Source organism: Brienomyrus brachyistius, chromosome 25 (genome assembly GCF_023856365.1).
Source record: "Brienomyrus brachyistius isolate T26 chromosome 25, BBRACH_0.4, whole genome shotgun sequence".
In the NCBI taxonomy this organism is placed as follows: Eukaryota; Metazoa; Chordata; class Actinopteri; order Osteoglossiformes; family Mormyridae; genus Brienomyrus; species Brienomyrus brachyistius.
The window spans coordinates 2,075,543-2,091,714 of NC_064557.1; the positions used below are offsets into that span (position 1 = coordinate 2,075,543).

General features: G+C 44.3%; 1 protein-coding gene across 2 annotated transcripts; it reads left to right on the forward strand.

The window, feature by feature from the left end:
* Window positions 1-70: 70 nt before the first annotated feature.
* LOC125720568 (excitatory amino acid transporter 3-like) lies at window positions 71-14,808 on the forward strand. Of its 2 annotated transcripts, XM_048996133.1 has the most exons (12): window positions 71-178; window positions 8,251-8,391; window positions 8,905-8,997; window positions 10,320-10,434; window positions 10,559-10,601; window positions 10,733-10,831; window positions 11,719-11,903; window positions 12,053-12,160; window positions 12,736-12,858; window positions 13,269-13,463; window positions 13,616-13,750; window positions 13,855-14,808. In XM_048996133.1, exons 1-12 carry the CDS (start codon window positions 88-90, stop codon window positions 14,090-14,092), a joined length of 1,566 nt encoding a protein of 521 aa, XP_048852090.1. In that variant the 5' UTR covers window positions 71-87; the 3' UTR covers window positions 14,093-14,808. The 2 variants fall into 2 exon arrangements, with proteins under 2 accessions (XP_048852090.1, XP_048852091.1); XM_048996134.1 differs by lacking the exons at window positions 8,251-8,391; window positions 8,905-8,997; window positions 10,320-10,434; ... (6 more) ...; window positions 13,616-13,750; window positions 13,855-14,808 and adding exons at window positions 892-1,032; window positions 1,500-1,592; window positions 1,662-1,776; ... (5 more) ...; window positions 4,375-4,569; window positions 4,773-4,911 and having other exon boundaries at window positions 78-178.
* The last annotated feature ends 1,364 nt before the right edge of the window (window positions 14,809-16,172 follow it).

A 16,172-nucleotide genomic window follows, 5' to 3' on the forward strand; every position in this document is an offset into this window, starting at 1 on the left:
CAGGGACATGCTGCCCCCCCCCAGGCTAAAGAGGGACTCCCTCTCAGGTGCACAGGGGTTGCCTGGGAGTTAAAGTCACATCAAGCGATGGCGATGAAGGACGTGAGAGGTTTATGCTGGAGAAGCGTGCTCAGAAAGAGCCCATGTCTTTTTGCTACAGTCGTAGCTGCGATGTTAGGTAAGCAGACCTTATACTGGACCTTATACAGCCATGTATGACCTGCGGTAAACACCTTTATAAACGTAGAAAATATATATTTCATTGCTGGTTTATTTGTGTGACGGTAAAATGGGGACAAGCTACAGGGACGATTTACAGGTTTCTGAAGCTTTTCAAATGATTGGTCGTTATGAGTTTTTGTATCAGCAAATAATTGATTTTCGTAAAAAGCAGCAATACATTTCGTGGAGGTGGGGTTCAGCTACCCTATGGACACATAGGCCCAGAAAGACGTTTTTTTTTTGCTAAAGGTGTTCAAATTTGCAGCAATCAATAGACCTTGCTGAAGTTCTTTCGTATGATCAGTAATTATCAACACCTAACAAAGGTAGTATTTTTGGAAAGCTAATCGTAAAGTTGCCTCTAAGCCATTGTGAGATAGAACGCTATGTTTTTCATTGCCAAAACACCCCTTCTTCCAGTGCTAATGTATCGATAGCTCCTCTCTGTAAATTTTTCTACCTGGCTTCCTGGTTGATTGGTAACAAAAACATTTTGAGGGGTTTCAAACTTGTTTTTTGAGTGTGTGGTGACATTCTGGGTGAAATGGCAAGCATTTCAATGTAACACTAAAGTCTGGATGGCATAATGAAGGCAGAACACGAGCTGATCCCCAAAAACGTTCCATGACGCTGTCCGGTTCCTGTCTCGCGCCCATTTGTCTTTCCCAGGGATCGGACTGGGTGTTCTGGTTCGGGAGTATGGCTCCCTGTCCCGACTCCACAAGCAGTATCTGGGCTTCCCAGGAGAAGTCCTGATAAGGATGCTGAAGCTGGTCATCCTGCCCCTCATCGTCTCCAGCATCATAACAGGTCAGAGAATATGGTGGAGATTTCTCTCTGGGAGTGTGTAGAGCCTTTTCTGTAGTCTGAAGAGTGCAGAGATAGAAATTTCAGGTCCAGAAAGTACAAATCCAGACCAGGATTTTGTTTCAACCAACCAGTGGAGTATTCTGTGACTGTGACTCTTTATGCTCAACTGATTGGTTAAAGCTAAATCACGGTCTGGATTTGTACTTTCTGGACCTGAAATTTCCACCTCTGGAAAAGCGTATTAGAAATGCAGGCCCTCTCTTGGCCTCAAGGTGTGGTCATCGTGCCCATACAGTGAATAAACCACTAGGCTGTTGAAAACTAAGCACCGGCTGTGACTGTGACCTGCGGAATCGCAAACTTATATTGCACAACATTTGAAAAGTGATTTGTTCATTTGTTTCATTTGGCTGAGAATCACGTTACTTTTAAACTCTTTCTAATCATTTTTCTGGATTTTTCCACAGGAGTGGCTTCTTTGAATTCAGACGTGTCGTCGCGCATCGGGTTCTGTGTGATAACTTACTATCTATCAACTACTGCTTTGGCTGTTTGCCTGGGTAAGTCAAGCCCCCCCCCCCCACCCCCACCCTCAAAACACAATCAAGCGTAATATTATTGTTTTCCAGGAATGGTGTTAGTCGCAACAATCAAGCCTGGACTCTCACACGGACCCCACAGTGTGGACTGGAGTGGGTCTACAGAACAGGTCTCCACTCTGGATGCCGTGTTGGATCTTATCAGGTGAAGGATCACTGACAAATCCTCTCTTGAAGCCAACCACCATTCCGGAGCACGGAATTCTTATACATGAACATTCGATCTGTGTCGACTTTGACGGGGAGGCTTTGAGGTGTGGTGACCGACCACTGAAAACGGGACCTCAATCCCCTGTTTTATTTCGCCTGCAGGAATATGTTTCCTGAGAATCTCGTCCAAGCCTGCGCTGAGCAGGTGCAGTACGATCATACAGTACTGTAGTGATGCCAGTAACTGACTGCAGCTTGAGTTGATGTACAGATGTGTTACGTCTAAACTTTACTCATAAGTGAATTTGCTAAACATTACAATGCTGCATTTAATATGTCTCCCACTTCATTACCCAGAGGGTATTTCACTGCTGTCTATTTTCGCTTCAACTGTAGTATAAGACGCAACGGAAAGAAGCTAAACATCAGAGCATGCTCTATGGAAACCCTGAACTCAAGCCTGGGCCTGTCACCATGACAATGCTTTCCCCACAGGTAAAACCTTCCTTTGACATTGCAGCTGGGGACATAAGAAACCAGCTGGCCGCAATGCGGGATAACAGAAAATAAATGTATTACGTTTTTCTGACAGGGTGTTCCCCAGCTTTGTGCCCTACGCTACCTCAGGTTAGGCCCAGGATAAGCAGCTGGAAGGTGGATGGATGGATGGGTATTACATTTGTACCACCAAAATCTAAATGTACTTGACCTCTTGGCTCTGTCTTCCCAGAATGTGACTAAGGAGTACACCATAGTTGGGGTCTACACCGATGGGATCAATGTTCTGGGCCTCATCGTCTTCTGCGTGGTGTTTGGGCTGGTCATCCGGCAGATGGGAGACAAAGGCCGTATTCTGGTGGAGTTCTTCGATGCCATGAATGAAGCCACCATGAAGATGGTCCAGATCATCATGTGGTGAGGACCATCTTTCTCCAGTATCCAAGCGTGGAAAGTGTTGAAGCAGTTTTCGGAGACCCAAATACATCCAACGTTTCTTCTCAGATGGGATTCCTTTCAGTGTCCAGTGACTGTAGTCAATAATCGTTCTGCACTTTTTTTGCGATTCACAGGTACAGGCCTGTCGGAACACATTTGTTATGAGATTTTCAGTAGTCCTGGTAGAACTGACCCCAGAAAGATTCGTACATCACTTAAGATGCCTTATCTGATACGGTGCAGTACTACGCAAAAGTCTTAGGCAGTCAAGTAAAGCGTCATGTATCTGGACAGTAAGTGGATGGTGGCTGCAATTACTGGAGTGCCTTGAGGAGAGGTTTTGAAATAGCTAATCTGACACACTTTGACAGATATGATATCATAGTTTTATGTCAATATGAAGATCATTTAAACGTAATTTTTTTTGACGGCCTAAGGTCTTGCACAGTAGCGTATACGCGAGCGAAGGGATTCCCTGCCTCCTCTCTGTCTTTATGTTTCCGTCGCAGGTACATGCCTGTCGGGATACTGTTTCTTATAGCAGCCAAAGTGCTGGAGGTGGAGGATTGGGGCATCTTGCAGAAGCTGGGGCTCTTCATGGTGACCGTGCTGTGCGGGTGAGCGGCTGCCACGGCTTTGCTTTGTAGCACTCTATGGCGCCCCCTGCTGGCCTTAACGCTGCCCAAAGTCTAGACCGAGCTCTACCAGCTTTTGATGTATATAAAGTCCACAGATCCTCGTTAGCCAGAAGTCACAGCTGTGCGCTAATGCATTCAGAGCTGGTGGAGTTAGCATTGGGAATCATGGTGCATCATGGTGTCCTGCTCCAGGTTTAATTCCATGCCCGTTATTTAGGTACTTGGTTATCAATTTTGTAGCTATGGCCAAAACAACGTTTCATAAGCCATTTTCTGAGCCCACTAGATGGCGCTCTTGGTTTACTCTGGGATATGCTATGAGCCCTTCTTCCAGCAGAGAGCACCATCTAGCGGATCCAGAAAACACTGCAAATGGTTCTGTTGCATCGTTTTGGTCGTCATTACAGTTGTGAGTCATAAAGTGATCAGGGAATTGATTTTTTTTTTTGTTTAATTTAAAAAACAGTGCAGTTATGTTTAGCCCTTGAATAACGTCTCTGGATTATGGCCAACATTTAGGAGAAGGAGGAAGTTCAAAGTATGGTAATAGTGACCTTTTAGCTTCAGAGAGACTGGCTCTAACTCACACGATGTGTTTTTTCCCCTTCTCTCCAGACTCTCGATCCATTCCTTAATTTCTCTCCCATTTCTGTATGTGGTTATCGTAAGAAAAAATCCCTTCAGATTCTTCTGGGGCATGACTGAGGCCTTGACGACTGCCTTTGTACTCTCCTCCAGGTACAATGGACTGTGTAGAGTGTGACTAAATTGTCTGGAAAAGTGTTCAATTAATTTCCAGACAATTCATGACAGGTGTTTGTGTAGCAGGTGAGCAATGAATTAAATAGTTAGTTTTACCAACCTTAGGATTCTGAAAATAATAAAAGGGGTTGAAAGATGGAAGGATGCATGAAAGCAACCCCTTTTGAGTTAGCATTAACAAACGTTCCCTCCCAGAGTCTTAAAAAAAGCCGAAAGCACAGATTTGATGTCCTGCTTGTTTGCAATTTAACGGCTAGCTCAGCCACATTGCCAATCACCTTCCGCTGTGCAGAAGAGCAAAACGGGATCGATAGGAGGGTCACTCGGTTCATGCTGCCAGTGGGAGCCACCATCAACATGGACGGCACTGCGCTGTACGAGGCCGTGGCGGGCATATTTGTGGCTCAGCTGCACGACTACGACCTGGATGTGGGGAAGATCGTCACCATCAGGTATGACGACTGGGCTGAAATGTGTCATTAATAGATGGAACCAGTGTCCCTCAAAACCCCACCCTGAGGTAACTCCTGGCTGTTGGTTCCTCTTACTGACCTTCCACAGGCATTTATTGAAATCAGCCACAGAGCTGTTTGATGGATTCTTGAAAACTGTTTGAGAGTTACAGCGCTTCCTCTGTTGCTTGCATTATCTGCAGTATAACGGCGACAGTCGCTAGCATCGGAGCGGCTGGAATCCCTTCTGCTGGCTCTGTCACTACGCTAATGGTCCTGACCTCCGTGGGGCTGCCTGTGCATGACGTGTCACTGCTCATTGCTGTGGACTGGCTGCTGTGAGTCTCTCTCTTACCTTTGCGCTTCATGTACTAGCAAGGTCATTTTTGATTGGCTCTTGCGCAAGAAGAGTAGAGCCTGGCAAACTGAAAAGTACGTTACTGAATGAGAGGCATGCTCAGTCACGATAGCTTCAAAATGCTAAGTAAATTTCCAATTGAGTTTAGTTACAGTTAGGGTTTGACCTTCATTGTAGATTTGAAAACTGGTCCGATCAATTCACTGAAAAGTCCTGGTCCAAAGGAAAGATTTGAGTCGTTCACTTGATGTAGTGCAAACAGTGTGTCTAGCTAAGACCATATCGTAGTTAGCATAGTGCTTTTCTCACTGGCTGAAAATCGTGCCAGTACAAATGTGATTCTGTGTTGTATTGAAATTTGGTTCTAGTCTATCATTCGTGTTAGATTCGTGTGATAGCATGCATTGCAGTAGGACTGACTGTACTAGATTAAAAACTTTCCAAATGAGATTTACCTTTAATGTGCAAAAGAAATTTAAATGTGTATTGTGTATTTTCTCAGAGGAGGAACTAGAGGAGGTGGTACCAACCAATCAGATGTCTTAGTCCCGCCTCATCTAGTTGCTTGGCCCCACCTCCTCTGCAATCTGATTGGTTACCTCTCTGAACCAGTCACTTTTTGTTCTGTCCTCAGAACATTTTTGTGCAAGTGAAACTCCCACAAATAGGTTGATGGTTTCTTTCTTCTTCTTTCATTTAGCGATCGATTTCGCACAATGGTGAATGTGCTGGGGGATGCAGTCGGTGCTGGAATAGTTCAGAACCTGTCCAAGATGGAGCTGGAGAGGACTGCGTGTGAGCTGGGGGCCTCCAGTCCCAGAAACCTTGAGCAGGTCCTGGATGCCGCTGAGAACTCTTACATCAATGAGGTCTATGCTGAAGAGAACACCGACGGCGATTTGTTCGGTTCTTCTCCGTGTTAGAGCAGTGTTTCCTAACCTGGTCCAGAGGCACCCAGGGACAGTCCACATTTTTGTTCCCTCCCAGCTCCCTGAAAGACAGTCCGCATTACCAGGAGATGGGAGGGAACGAAAATATGGACTGTCTGCGGGTCCCGGAGGACCCGATTTGGAAACACTGAGGACGTGAGCCTCCTGATCTGCACAACATTACAGCATCAACGCCACGGTGCTTTTAACTAAACCGGCTGAGGGAACCAGAAAAAAATCAATGATTTATGGCGATTTGTACCACAACTTCACTTCCTTGAAGAAATTAGTGTAAATCTGCACCCTGAAAAAAGCCCGAACGATCCTCTGTGTTTGTTAACCTCAGAAGAGTAAAAACCCAGAAAGGGACAGGCCACTGAAAGCAGTGATACTGCAGAGACATCCTGCTGCTCCCATATAGATTATTCTGAAAGGGTCAGCACAGCCTGACAGGACGTTATTCCACAAGTTGTGATTTAACACTCTGGTTACACACCTCACTATCCGGCGCAACAATAAAATGAAACATTTTACTGCAATGTTCGGCCGTGCGTGTCCTGAATTCATCTATCTGTGATGGACATTTTTGTTACATTATGCTGAAGCCTGGATTCTAAGACGCTACAGTTTATGGTCCATTGATGGCCTCAGGTCTTAGGCAACAGAGATTAATGTAACACTTGGGTGCAGTGATGCAGCACACTTGTCCAGTGTGTGTGTGTGTGTGTGTGGGTAGGAGTGTCCCATGATGGACTGGCATCCCGTCCAAGGTGTCCACAAGCCGGATGCGGTTTGTTTGAAAGGTGGATGGATGATTAAATAAGATGGTGTTGAATCTTAGTAAAGTGTATGTAGCCTAAACACACACCCCCGAGTAAAGTCCCCGGGTAAAGGAGGTAATACGTCACACTTTGGACATAAGGCGCTGCTCCTAGCCGCTCTCGGGACACATGCACTCGCTTGCACGCTCACACTAGCACGCACTGCTCAGGGAGCACCCTAGTGCACAGGAAGCACCCGCATCCTCCGGCGGTCCCCGCAGATCTCCAAGTCTGCCAGCCCCTGCCACTCTTTCGCCATGGCTTCCAGTCGGCAGGCGTCGGGGACGAGGGAGAAGAACGAGGCGAGCTCTTCGGGGTTTAGGAGATTCCTGAGGAAGAACTGGCTTTTGATGGCCACATTTCTGTCCGTGCTGGCAGGTGAGTGATTCTGTGCATGAAGTAGGAGGGGAAGGGGGCTCCATGGGGGCTCCAACTGTGTCCAGCTACCTGGCTCATACTAAGATCTGCTTAATTTTTGCTCCTCTCTGTCCCATGGTCTCCACAAATGGGGGGCTGTCCTGCTCAGTGGCTTAAACCTCTGCCCCCCAGTAATGACAGTGACTTGCAGCAGTTACAGGGCTGATATAGCTCACTATGCATGCCGATTAATATGGAAGGGCATCTGGTAGACGTTCAACCCTGGCAGGTTTGCAAGAAAAGCAGAGAGAAAAGACAGTGCTGTGGTCCAACGTGGCCCGGCGTGGTCCGGTGTGGTCCGGCTTGGAACGGCTTAATCCAGTGTGGTCCAGCTTGGTCTAGTGTGGTCTTGTGTGGTCCGGCTTGGTCCGGCGTGGTCCGGCTTGGTCTGGTCTGTCAGAAGATGATTCATTATACAACCCTATTTCCAAAAAAGTTGGGACGCTGTGTAAAAGGTAAATAAAAACAGAATGCAATGATTTTAGCTCAGAGGGGATTATGTGGTTACCTTGACAAAATGCAGTAAGTGTAAATAATACAGTTCTGGAAAAATTTGAGACCACTGTATATTTATTTTAAAAATCTGTATTTTTAAATTCTGGGTTAATCTTGGTTCTGATGGCAGGAGGCTACGCTGCGCGTCAGGCTGTTTCCAGGCTCAAAGTTTCTAAGACAGTAGTACACAAGAAGAATGTGAAGCAGGAGACACTGGGAATGACCAGAAACCAGCCAGGTAGAGGGCAGAAGCAGCTTTCTAAGGCCAGAGATGACTGTCAGCTTATCCGGCAGTGTCTCATAAATCAGAGGATAACATAAAGTGAAACAATTAAGTGGTGTGAAGTGCACTGCTAGGTCAGATTCATATCAGGCTCCTAAAAGCAGTACTAAAGACACATAAAGCAGGAAGAAGCCCTTCATTGATGAGAAACAGAGAAGAACCAGGCTGGAGTTTGCAAAGAAAAGCATATTTTACACGGGCTTGAGGAATGAGTGAAACCGAAAATTTTGCTGTGGTCTCTTAATTTTTTTCCAGAGCCGTATATCACAACAGTGCATGATCAATATGTCACAGTATCTGTTTGAGTAACACAGAAAAATACTACAGTACACAATAGCTCAGCGTTCTCGCCCCCCTGGCCGTGTTTGTCTCCCCCAGGGATCGGACTGGGTGTTCTGGTTCGGGAGTATGGCTCCCTGTCCCGACTCCACAAGCAGTATCTGGGCTTCCCAGGAGAAGTCCTGATAAGGATGCTGAAGCTGGTCATCCTGCCCCTCATCGTCTCCAGCATCATAACAGGTCAGGGAACAAGGCGGAGGTTTCTGTCTGGGAGCATGTACAGGTTGTCATGGATTTACTGACAGACCGGCCGTAAGTTGGATGTAAGTTGATCCTTAATTATATGTGCGAAAATGATCATATACATAGTATAGTATACTGTGTAATACAATTATATCATCTTTAAATCGTATTGATCCGTGTTTTGAACCTTTTTATCGCCATTAGTTCATTGCTGCCAGCAGTTGGGGCGGGAACTGTGATACGGTCGTGGCCATATATTTACGGTCTCGAAAAGACCGTAAAGTCAATCAGTCGTAAGTCACATAGGTTGTAAGTCGACGGTCACATGTATTAGCAATGCCTGGTAACAGGTCAAGAATGAAAAACCATCATGCTTTTAGTGAACTGTTTAGTGAACTATTTAGTGAACTGTTTAGTGAACTGTTTAGTGAACTGTTTAGTGAACTAGTTCCCTGAAAAAACAAGAATGCAGTCCTTTTCTGGGAGGAAAGGGCCTCTCGTCTTCCATAGGAGTGGCTGCTCTCGATTCTCGGGTGTCCGGAAGAATCGGTGCTCGTGCACTAGTGTACTACTTCTCCACCACCATCATCGCTGTCGTCCTTGGTGAGTAAGCCGCTCTTCCCAGCCTTTACACGCCAGGCCACATCCCTGCGTCAAACCATGGGAAATCGGTTATTCAAAACACCTCGAAGCCATCTCCTGACTTATAGATAGACCCAAACTGTTGACACACAGAACAGCAGTCAAAATTAATAGAATAGCGTTTTCGTTCCCCATCAAACATCTTCACAGAGATGTGTCCCTCCTGGGATGTGTGAACAGTGGTTGTCTTTGTCACTACCTACAGTATCAATCAAAGGTTTGGACACACCTACCCATAAAACGGTCTGAGCACTTCAGAATAATTATAGACATTAAAACTATAAAATAACCTATATGGAATTATGCACTGACCAAAAAATGATCAAACAAAAAAATATATTTTGGGTGATGTGGGGCAGCTCTGTGGGTTAACAATCATAAAGTTGCTAGTTAAGATTGATCCCATGATTGGGCCCTTGAGCGAGGCCCTTAACCCCAATCACTCCAGGGACTGGCTGACCCTACTGTGTCCTCTCTCCTTCGTAGGTGGCATCACTTGTCCAAATTTGGTATCAAGTCTCACATTTTACCTATGAGACTCCCGGTGTTATTTGTCTGCTATCACACAATGTACTTGAACCAAAAACGTTTTCTTCGGTATCTGAAATAATTTGCTGCAACGGGTTACCTGAACATAGTCTGCCACCCTTGTTATCCTGCATTAATTTCTGGGTTATAAACCAATATGGGGGGGGGGGGGGTTAGGGTCGTGACCCTGAGAAGTAAAGTGGTTTTGTAACACTGATGTCAGACGCATCCAAAATGACTGAGAAAAGACAGTCCAGTGCAAAACACCCACGGCATTATTTGTCAGAATTTTCAAATCAGTGGAGCATTCAGTGTGACTGTATTGAGAAATCAAAACTGGGAAAAGTTATGTGCTCTGTGAAGTGTCATTGTGTCTGTTTAAGCACCATTTTGTAGTAACAACAATAATAAATGCTAGCGTTCAAAATTGTGAAAACATCTAACATTTCTGGCCCAACGATTTAAAAATTGCTGCAGGAATATTGCCGGCAATGTTTATAAACAATCAAACAATGTTACAAATGTCATACACTGGATGATTCAATAAGTAGCTGGAGCAGCAGTTGAATAAAGTTCTGCAATCAATACAAATTGTAAGCGTTTCCACAAATATAAGCTAAAGATATGAGCGTAGGGAGTCTGTTTTGATGACTTATGGGTTTCACCGAAACATACAACTCCCTGCTTGCTCACTGCAGTTAGGTTAACATGTCATGGAGAGTGATTATGACACAGGGACTCATGTGGGCTCGCAGGGATTGTCTTGGTGACAACCATCAAGCCGGGGGCTTTCTATCGAGCAGATATTCCTGATGGGGAGGGGTCCATCCTGCAAGTCAGCACTGTGGATGTTCTGTTGGATCTATTCAGGTAACAAAAGAAGAGCGTAAGTGTCTGGAATCGGTATCATGCCATTTGATTCAGAAGGTCTCACTCAGCAGGAATCTCAAAGTACTTTAACTGACGTGTAAATTCATCTGTATTTAATCAACAGGAATATGTTTCCAGACAATCTTGTCCAGGCTTCTTTCCAGCAGGTAAGCATGCGTTTAATAATCAGCATCAACCACAATAATCATCAGCTGATATAAATCATGTTCAATTATAAATAATAAATCAGCAACTGACTGGAAATAGACGTGTAACTAACCAAACAAGAGAATTACAGTATAAGACAAGCCGCAAAGAGAATAAAGGCAGTCAGCTGCTGGCCAATGCCTCCGTCACTGTGAGCGTCCCCAGTGATGTCACCGGAGCACCGACGGAGGTAGGTATCATGCCCGCCCCCTCATATCTCACTCAGTGAAGAGGCAGCTGTACTTTGCTCGTAGCTGCGTGCAATTTACTTTATGAACTGGTTTAACATTAAAAGTGTTTTTTTTTTTTTGACGGAAGAATTGTCTGTAAGGGGCGGCATGGTGGTGCAGTGGTTAGCACTGTTGCCTCACACCTCTGGGACCCGGGTTCGAGTCTCCGCCTGGGTCACATGTGTGTGGAGTTTGCATGTTCTCCCCATGTCGTCGTGGGGTTTCCTCCGGGTACTCCGGTTTCCCCCCACAGTCCAAAAACATGCTGAGGCTAATTGGACTTGCTAAATTGCCCATAGGTGTGCATGTATGAGTGAATGGTGTGTGAGTGTGCCCTGCGATGGGCTGGCCCCCCATCCTGGGTTGTTCCCAGCCTCGTGCCCATTGCTTCCGGGATAGGCTCCGGACCCCCCGCGACCCAATAGGATAAGCGGTTTGGAAAATGGATGGATGGATGGAATTGTCTGTAAACACAAGAAGGGATCGGTTACATTTTTGTCTTTATCTTTCCCTATAACTGTCACACTAATGTACGTTAGTGGCCAAAATTGTCCAACGCTTCCAGTTTCTAGACATTGCAGAACTTCATTCAACTGTTGCTCCAGTTACTTATTTAATTCCAATTACTTATTTATTTCCAAAGTATGATATTTGTAACATTGTTGAATTGCTTATAAAGATTACCGTGAATATTCGTGTAGTAGTTTTTGAAGTGCTAGGTATATCCAGAATGTTGGCCACTAGTGTAGGTTATTCTTACAGTTTTGTCAACTAGCGGCATCCAGAGTGATACTCGTCAGAATTAGTGCCATTCACGGTTTGCTCTGTTTTACGGTTTACGTTACAGAATATAACCAAGGACTACGAGACAATTGGGGTCTACACCGATGGGATCAATGTTCTGGGCCTCATCGTTTTCTGCGTGGTGTTTGGGCTGGTCATCCGGCAGATGGGAGACAGAGGCCACATTCTGGTGGAGTTCTTCGATGCTTTGAATGAAGCCACCATGGAGATGGTCGAGATCATCATGTGGTGAGCACCGTCTTTCTCCAGCATCCTGGGAAGAAGTACTTTAGCAGTTCTCGGAGAACCAAATACCCCTGAAGTATCTTCTCAGATGTGATTCCTTTTAGCATCCGGTGACCATAGTCAATAATTGTACATTTTTTTGTAATTTGCAGGTACACGCCTGTCGGAATACTGTTTTTAATCACGTCCAAGGTCCTGCAGGTGGACGACTGGGAGATCTTCCGGAAGTTGGGGCTCTACATGGCCACTGTGCTGAGTGGGTAAGTTATGCTTAAGTTCATGTTGTGGTTCAATGTCAAGAGCAGGCTATGGGCGGATTAAGAGAGACCTCACTCTCCATGGGGTTATGAATGGGGACAAAACAAGCTATAATATGGTAGTCTGTACATCCATATTGAATGGCTAAAGTCTGCTCCATGAAAAAAATCGAGAACATGCACATTACCTTCAGTGAACCTTCATAAAGCATTCATAGAACATTCATAAGAAGCATGTAAGTATACCATAACACCTTAGCATACTTTCACAGCTGTATTATACATTAACAACAAATATTATATGATTATGCACTTATAATGTTTATCATTATCATATGATGTGTGTTATTAATGTATATTAAAGCTGTTAAGGTATGTTAGGATGTTAAGGTATACTTACATGTTGCTTATGAATGTTCTATGAATGCATTATGAAGGTGCAGTTAATGTAAAGATGCGTATAGTCTTTTATTTTGTTTTACAAGCTTAAACAAATGTTCAAAATTTCACCTTGTTATTAAAATGAAATTCCTCTATCTGTAAATGACCTCACCCACAATGTCTCTCCCACCCAACAGGCTAGCCATCCACTCCATGGTCGTCCTGCCACTTCTCTACTTCGCCTTTGTAAGGAGAAATCCCTTCACGTTCGTGTTGGGCATGACGCAGGCTCTGCTTACTGCTCTCACGGTTTCCTCCAGGTCCGACGTCTCGAACACCCTCGCTCAGCGACAAGCTCAGTTTACACACTCCGACTGATGACACTTTCATTTTGTTAAGGGGTTCCTTCATGGGGAATTCTTAGGGTGCTTGATCCTGTCCAGAAAATCCACCACAAATATTTGCTTCACTTCGGCCAGAGATATTAGGCTTAAGTATTGATTTTCATGATGTAATGTTATTTTTTTTACAGTATAATCTTAGCGTGACCAATATGGAAAAAATGATATTCACAATCATGTACAGTATATACCACAACTGTTCCCATGCAATGTAATTTATAACACGCTTCCTAATTTTCATTCTGAACTTATGACCTAACTCTACTCAATTCAGTGTTGAACGTGACATTCAATTGATTTTGTACAAAAACATGTCGGCTGATGTTTAGCTCAGCCACGCTGCCCGTGACCCTCCAATGTGCTGAAAGGAACAACGGGATCGATAGGAGGGTCACTCGCTTCATGCTACCAGTGGGCGCCATCATCAACATGGACGGCACGGCGCTGTACGAGGCTGTGGCGGCCATATTTGTGGCTCAGCTGCACGACTACGACCTGGATGTGGGGAAGATCGTCACAATCAGGTATGACGACTGAGCTCACAGTGCATAGTTTTGGAAATGATCTGGAAAACAGATGCGGTATGTTGAATAGGGGATGATATCTTGGCATGTTTGTTGTTTCGTGTATCATCTGAGCCTCTATAGCAGTGATGTCTTCCCTGCTTTGGTTGCAGTATTGCTGCAACAGCGGGCAGTATTGGGGCAGCAGGAATGCCCAGTGCAGGTCTGGTGACCATGGTGATTGTCCTGACAGCAGCTGGCCTACCAGCGAGTGATGTCACTCTTCTTATTGCAGTGGATTGGTTCCTGTAAGCTATCTCATTGTTAGCCAGTGAGCCGAAGTTCAGCATGCAGTACGGTCTGGTGAACTGGTTACAGAAACAAATCGGATCTAATTCCTATTTTCATTCAGAGATCGATTTCGCACCATGATCAACGTGCTGGGTGACGCTATTGGAGCTGGAATAGTCCAAGCGCTATCAAAGAAGGAGCTGGAGAAGATGGACCACACCTCAAACGCGGGTGTGATCAACCCCTTCGCCCTGGACACGGCGAACAGCGAGGACTGTGAGAGGAACATGCATGTCAGTGAAGGTTTTGCGGTTGAGCGGTCTGACGCTGTATCATTCACGCAGACCTCCCAATTTTAAGGCGTGTCCTTTGGCTTCCCACAGGGGTTGGCCTAAACCCAATGACCTCACTGCTGGGAGGTGGCTGGGCATTTGGGACCAGAGACAAACGGGTTCATAATTGAGTCTCGCATTTTACGTAATCAATGTGGCATCATACTGCGACACTCACCAAGAAAAGTGGAGAGAAATGGATGATTATGACAATGATGATGAAGATAGCATGAGGTATATATTCAAAACTAGACATATTGAGCTTCATGTCCACTGCACCTCTCCGGTATTTGTGTATATATAGGAAAACAGTCTCTGATGATTAATGTATTTAATATTGTAATTGCATGTTGCCAGTAAGAAGGCAGATACAGTCTGGTCATGTCAGACTGTTTATTTACATTTTTCTATAAAATGTTTCATTAAATACAATAAACAGTGAGGGTAAGAGATCTAGGCCGCATCTGCGCCTGTGTTTGGCATATGGATTCCAAGCGGTTTGAGGTAAGATTCTTCTGGATAGTAATCGGTGCCTGACCTGTGTCCAATTATATGGTAAATTTTTTTTTTAATGATAAATCCTTTATTTACAATTTGCATAAGTGATGATACAGATAGAAGATGGTATCCTAGGAGACATCTTGTCCGATATACTTAGAGCGTTTAAAAAGAAAAAAAAAAAATCTCTTTTTTCGTGTGCATGTTTATCTCGGACAGTTTCCTTTGATTTTAATTGCAGAGTGTAATAAAGAAGTTGTTAAGAAAATGCCTGAATTTATCTATATCTTATATATATTATTATATTATATATTATTATAATTATATTATTCTGATTTTTTTTAACAAAAACCATGACGCAATTAAGGACTAGGAATACAAATGTCTCGGCAACATTAATTTCTGGCAAGATTTCTGGAAAATGAAGAGTGCTGCATCATCTACCAGTCTAACCAGTTCTTTACTACACAAAATAAACCACAGTGAAGTCTGAAAGGATTTCTGCTTTATAAAGTAACCAGTTTATCACCGTTAATACAACCCAATTGTGCTGTGCTTCTCCTTTCTGTTTCACCATGTCATACGAATTGGAAATAACAGCTTAGATCAGCAGCAGCTAAATTGAATCTGGCTCCGAAGTCTCTGCTGAAATTATAGATCATTTCAGTTTTGCAAGCATAGCCTTTATGGTGGGCAGAGGAAATTTCACATCTATATTTTACGCTTGATGAATGCAGTGGATGACAAACCATGTCAACCAAGCTCTGGGAAATGCAGTCCAAGGTCAAACTCTAAGCCAAGGACAACATGGGCTATGCTTGGCAGCCGGTAAGTAGATATACGGAATCCAAAGTTAGTGAACTGAATTGCTCATGATCTCATCCTTCTGAGCAGGTCTGTGATGGACAGCATACACCAGAACCTGCCAGGAGACAAATGACATCATCTACCTCAGATGAGTTTGTAACATGTCACTCCGAATGTCCTGAGCTGCCTCTGAGTTACGCCCTGTCATCAGTTTTGGGACATTAATAGCAGGTTCCAACTGCAAAATCTAGGTATTGCGGGCCGAAAAAGTAATTGCTTATCATTTGAGTTTCCTCCCGCGTTCCAAAAACGTGTAGTTAGGTGAACTGGTATCACTAAATTATACTTAGTGAATATAGAAAATATTCCAGAGATCGTTATTAGTACAAGACGCTGTTGGGAAGAGAGGTCTCTAAGCAGAACTCTACAAAATAATGAAAATCTTTGATGTTAGCGTATATACAATCAGACAAACATGCAGCCCCCCCCCCCAAAAAAAAACGCCGCTGAGGTACGACATATCACGGAATAACTGTTGCCATCTTCTGGCCGCTGTGAGTCACTGCATTAAGGAGAGCGGCAGACCTTCAAGTTAATTAATGCAGAGCAAAACGGAACAAAATAAAAACAACGCATATTGACATAAATTGCTGACATAAAGGGATTTTTCTGTTTTTTTTTCTTTAGAAGCATCTTGTAAATATATCGATGATAGAATATTCCTGTCAACATGCAAATAGAAAATCAAAGTCTGATCATTTTAAATGCTGTGTGGCAAATGTACTTGGCCTGTGACTGGCTT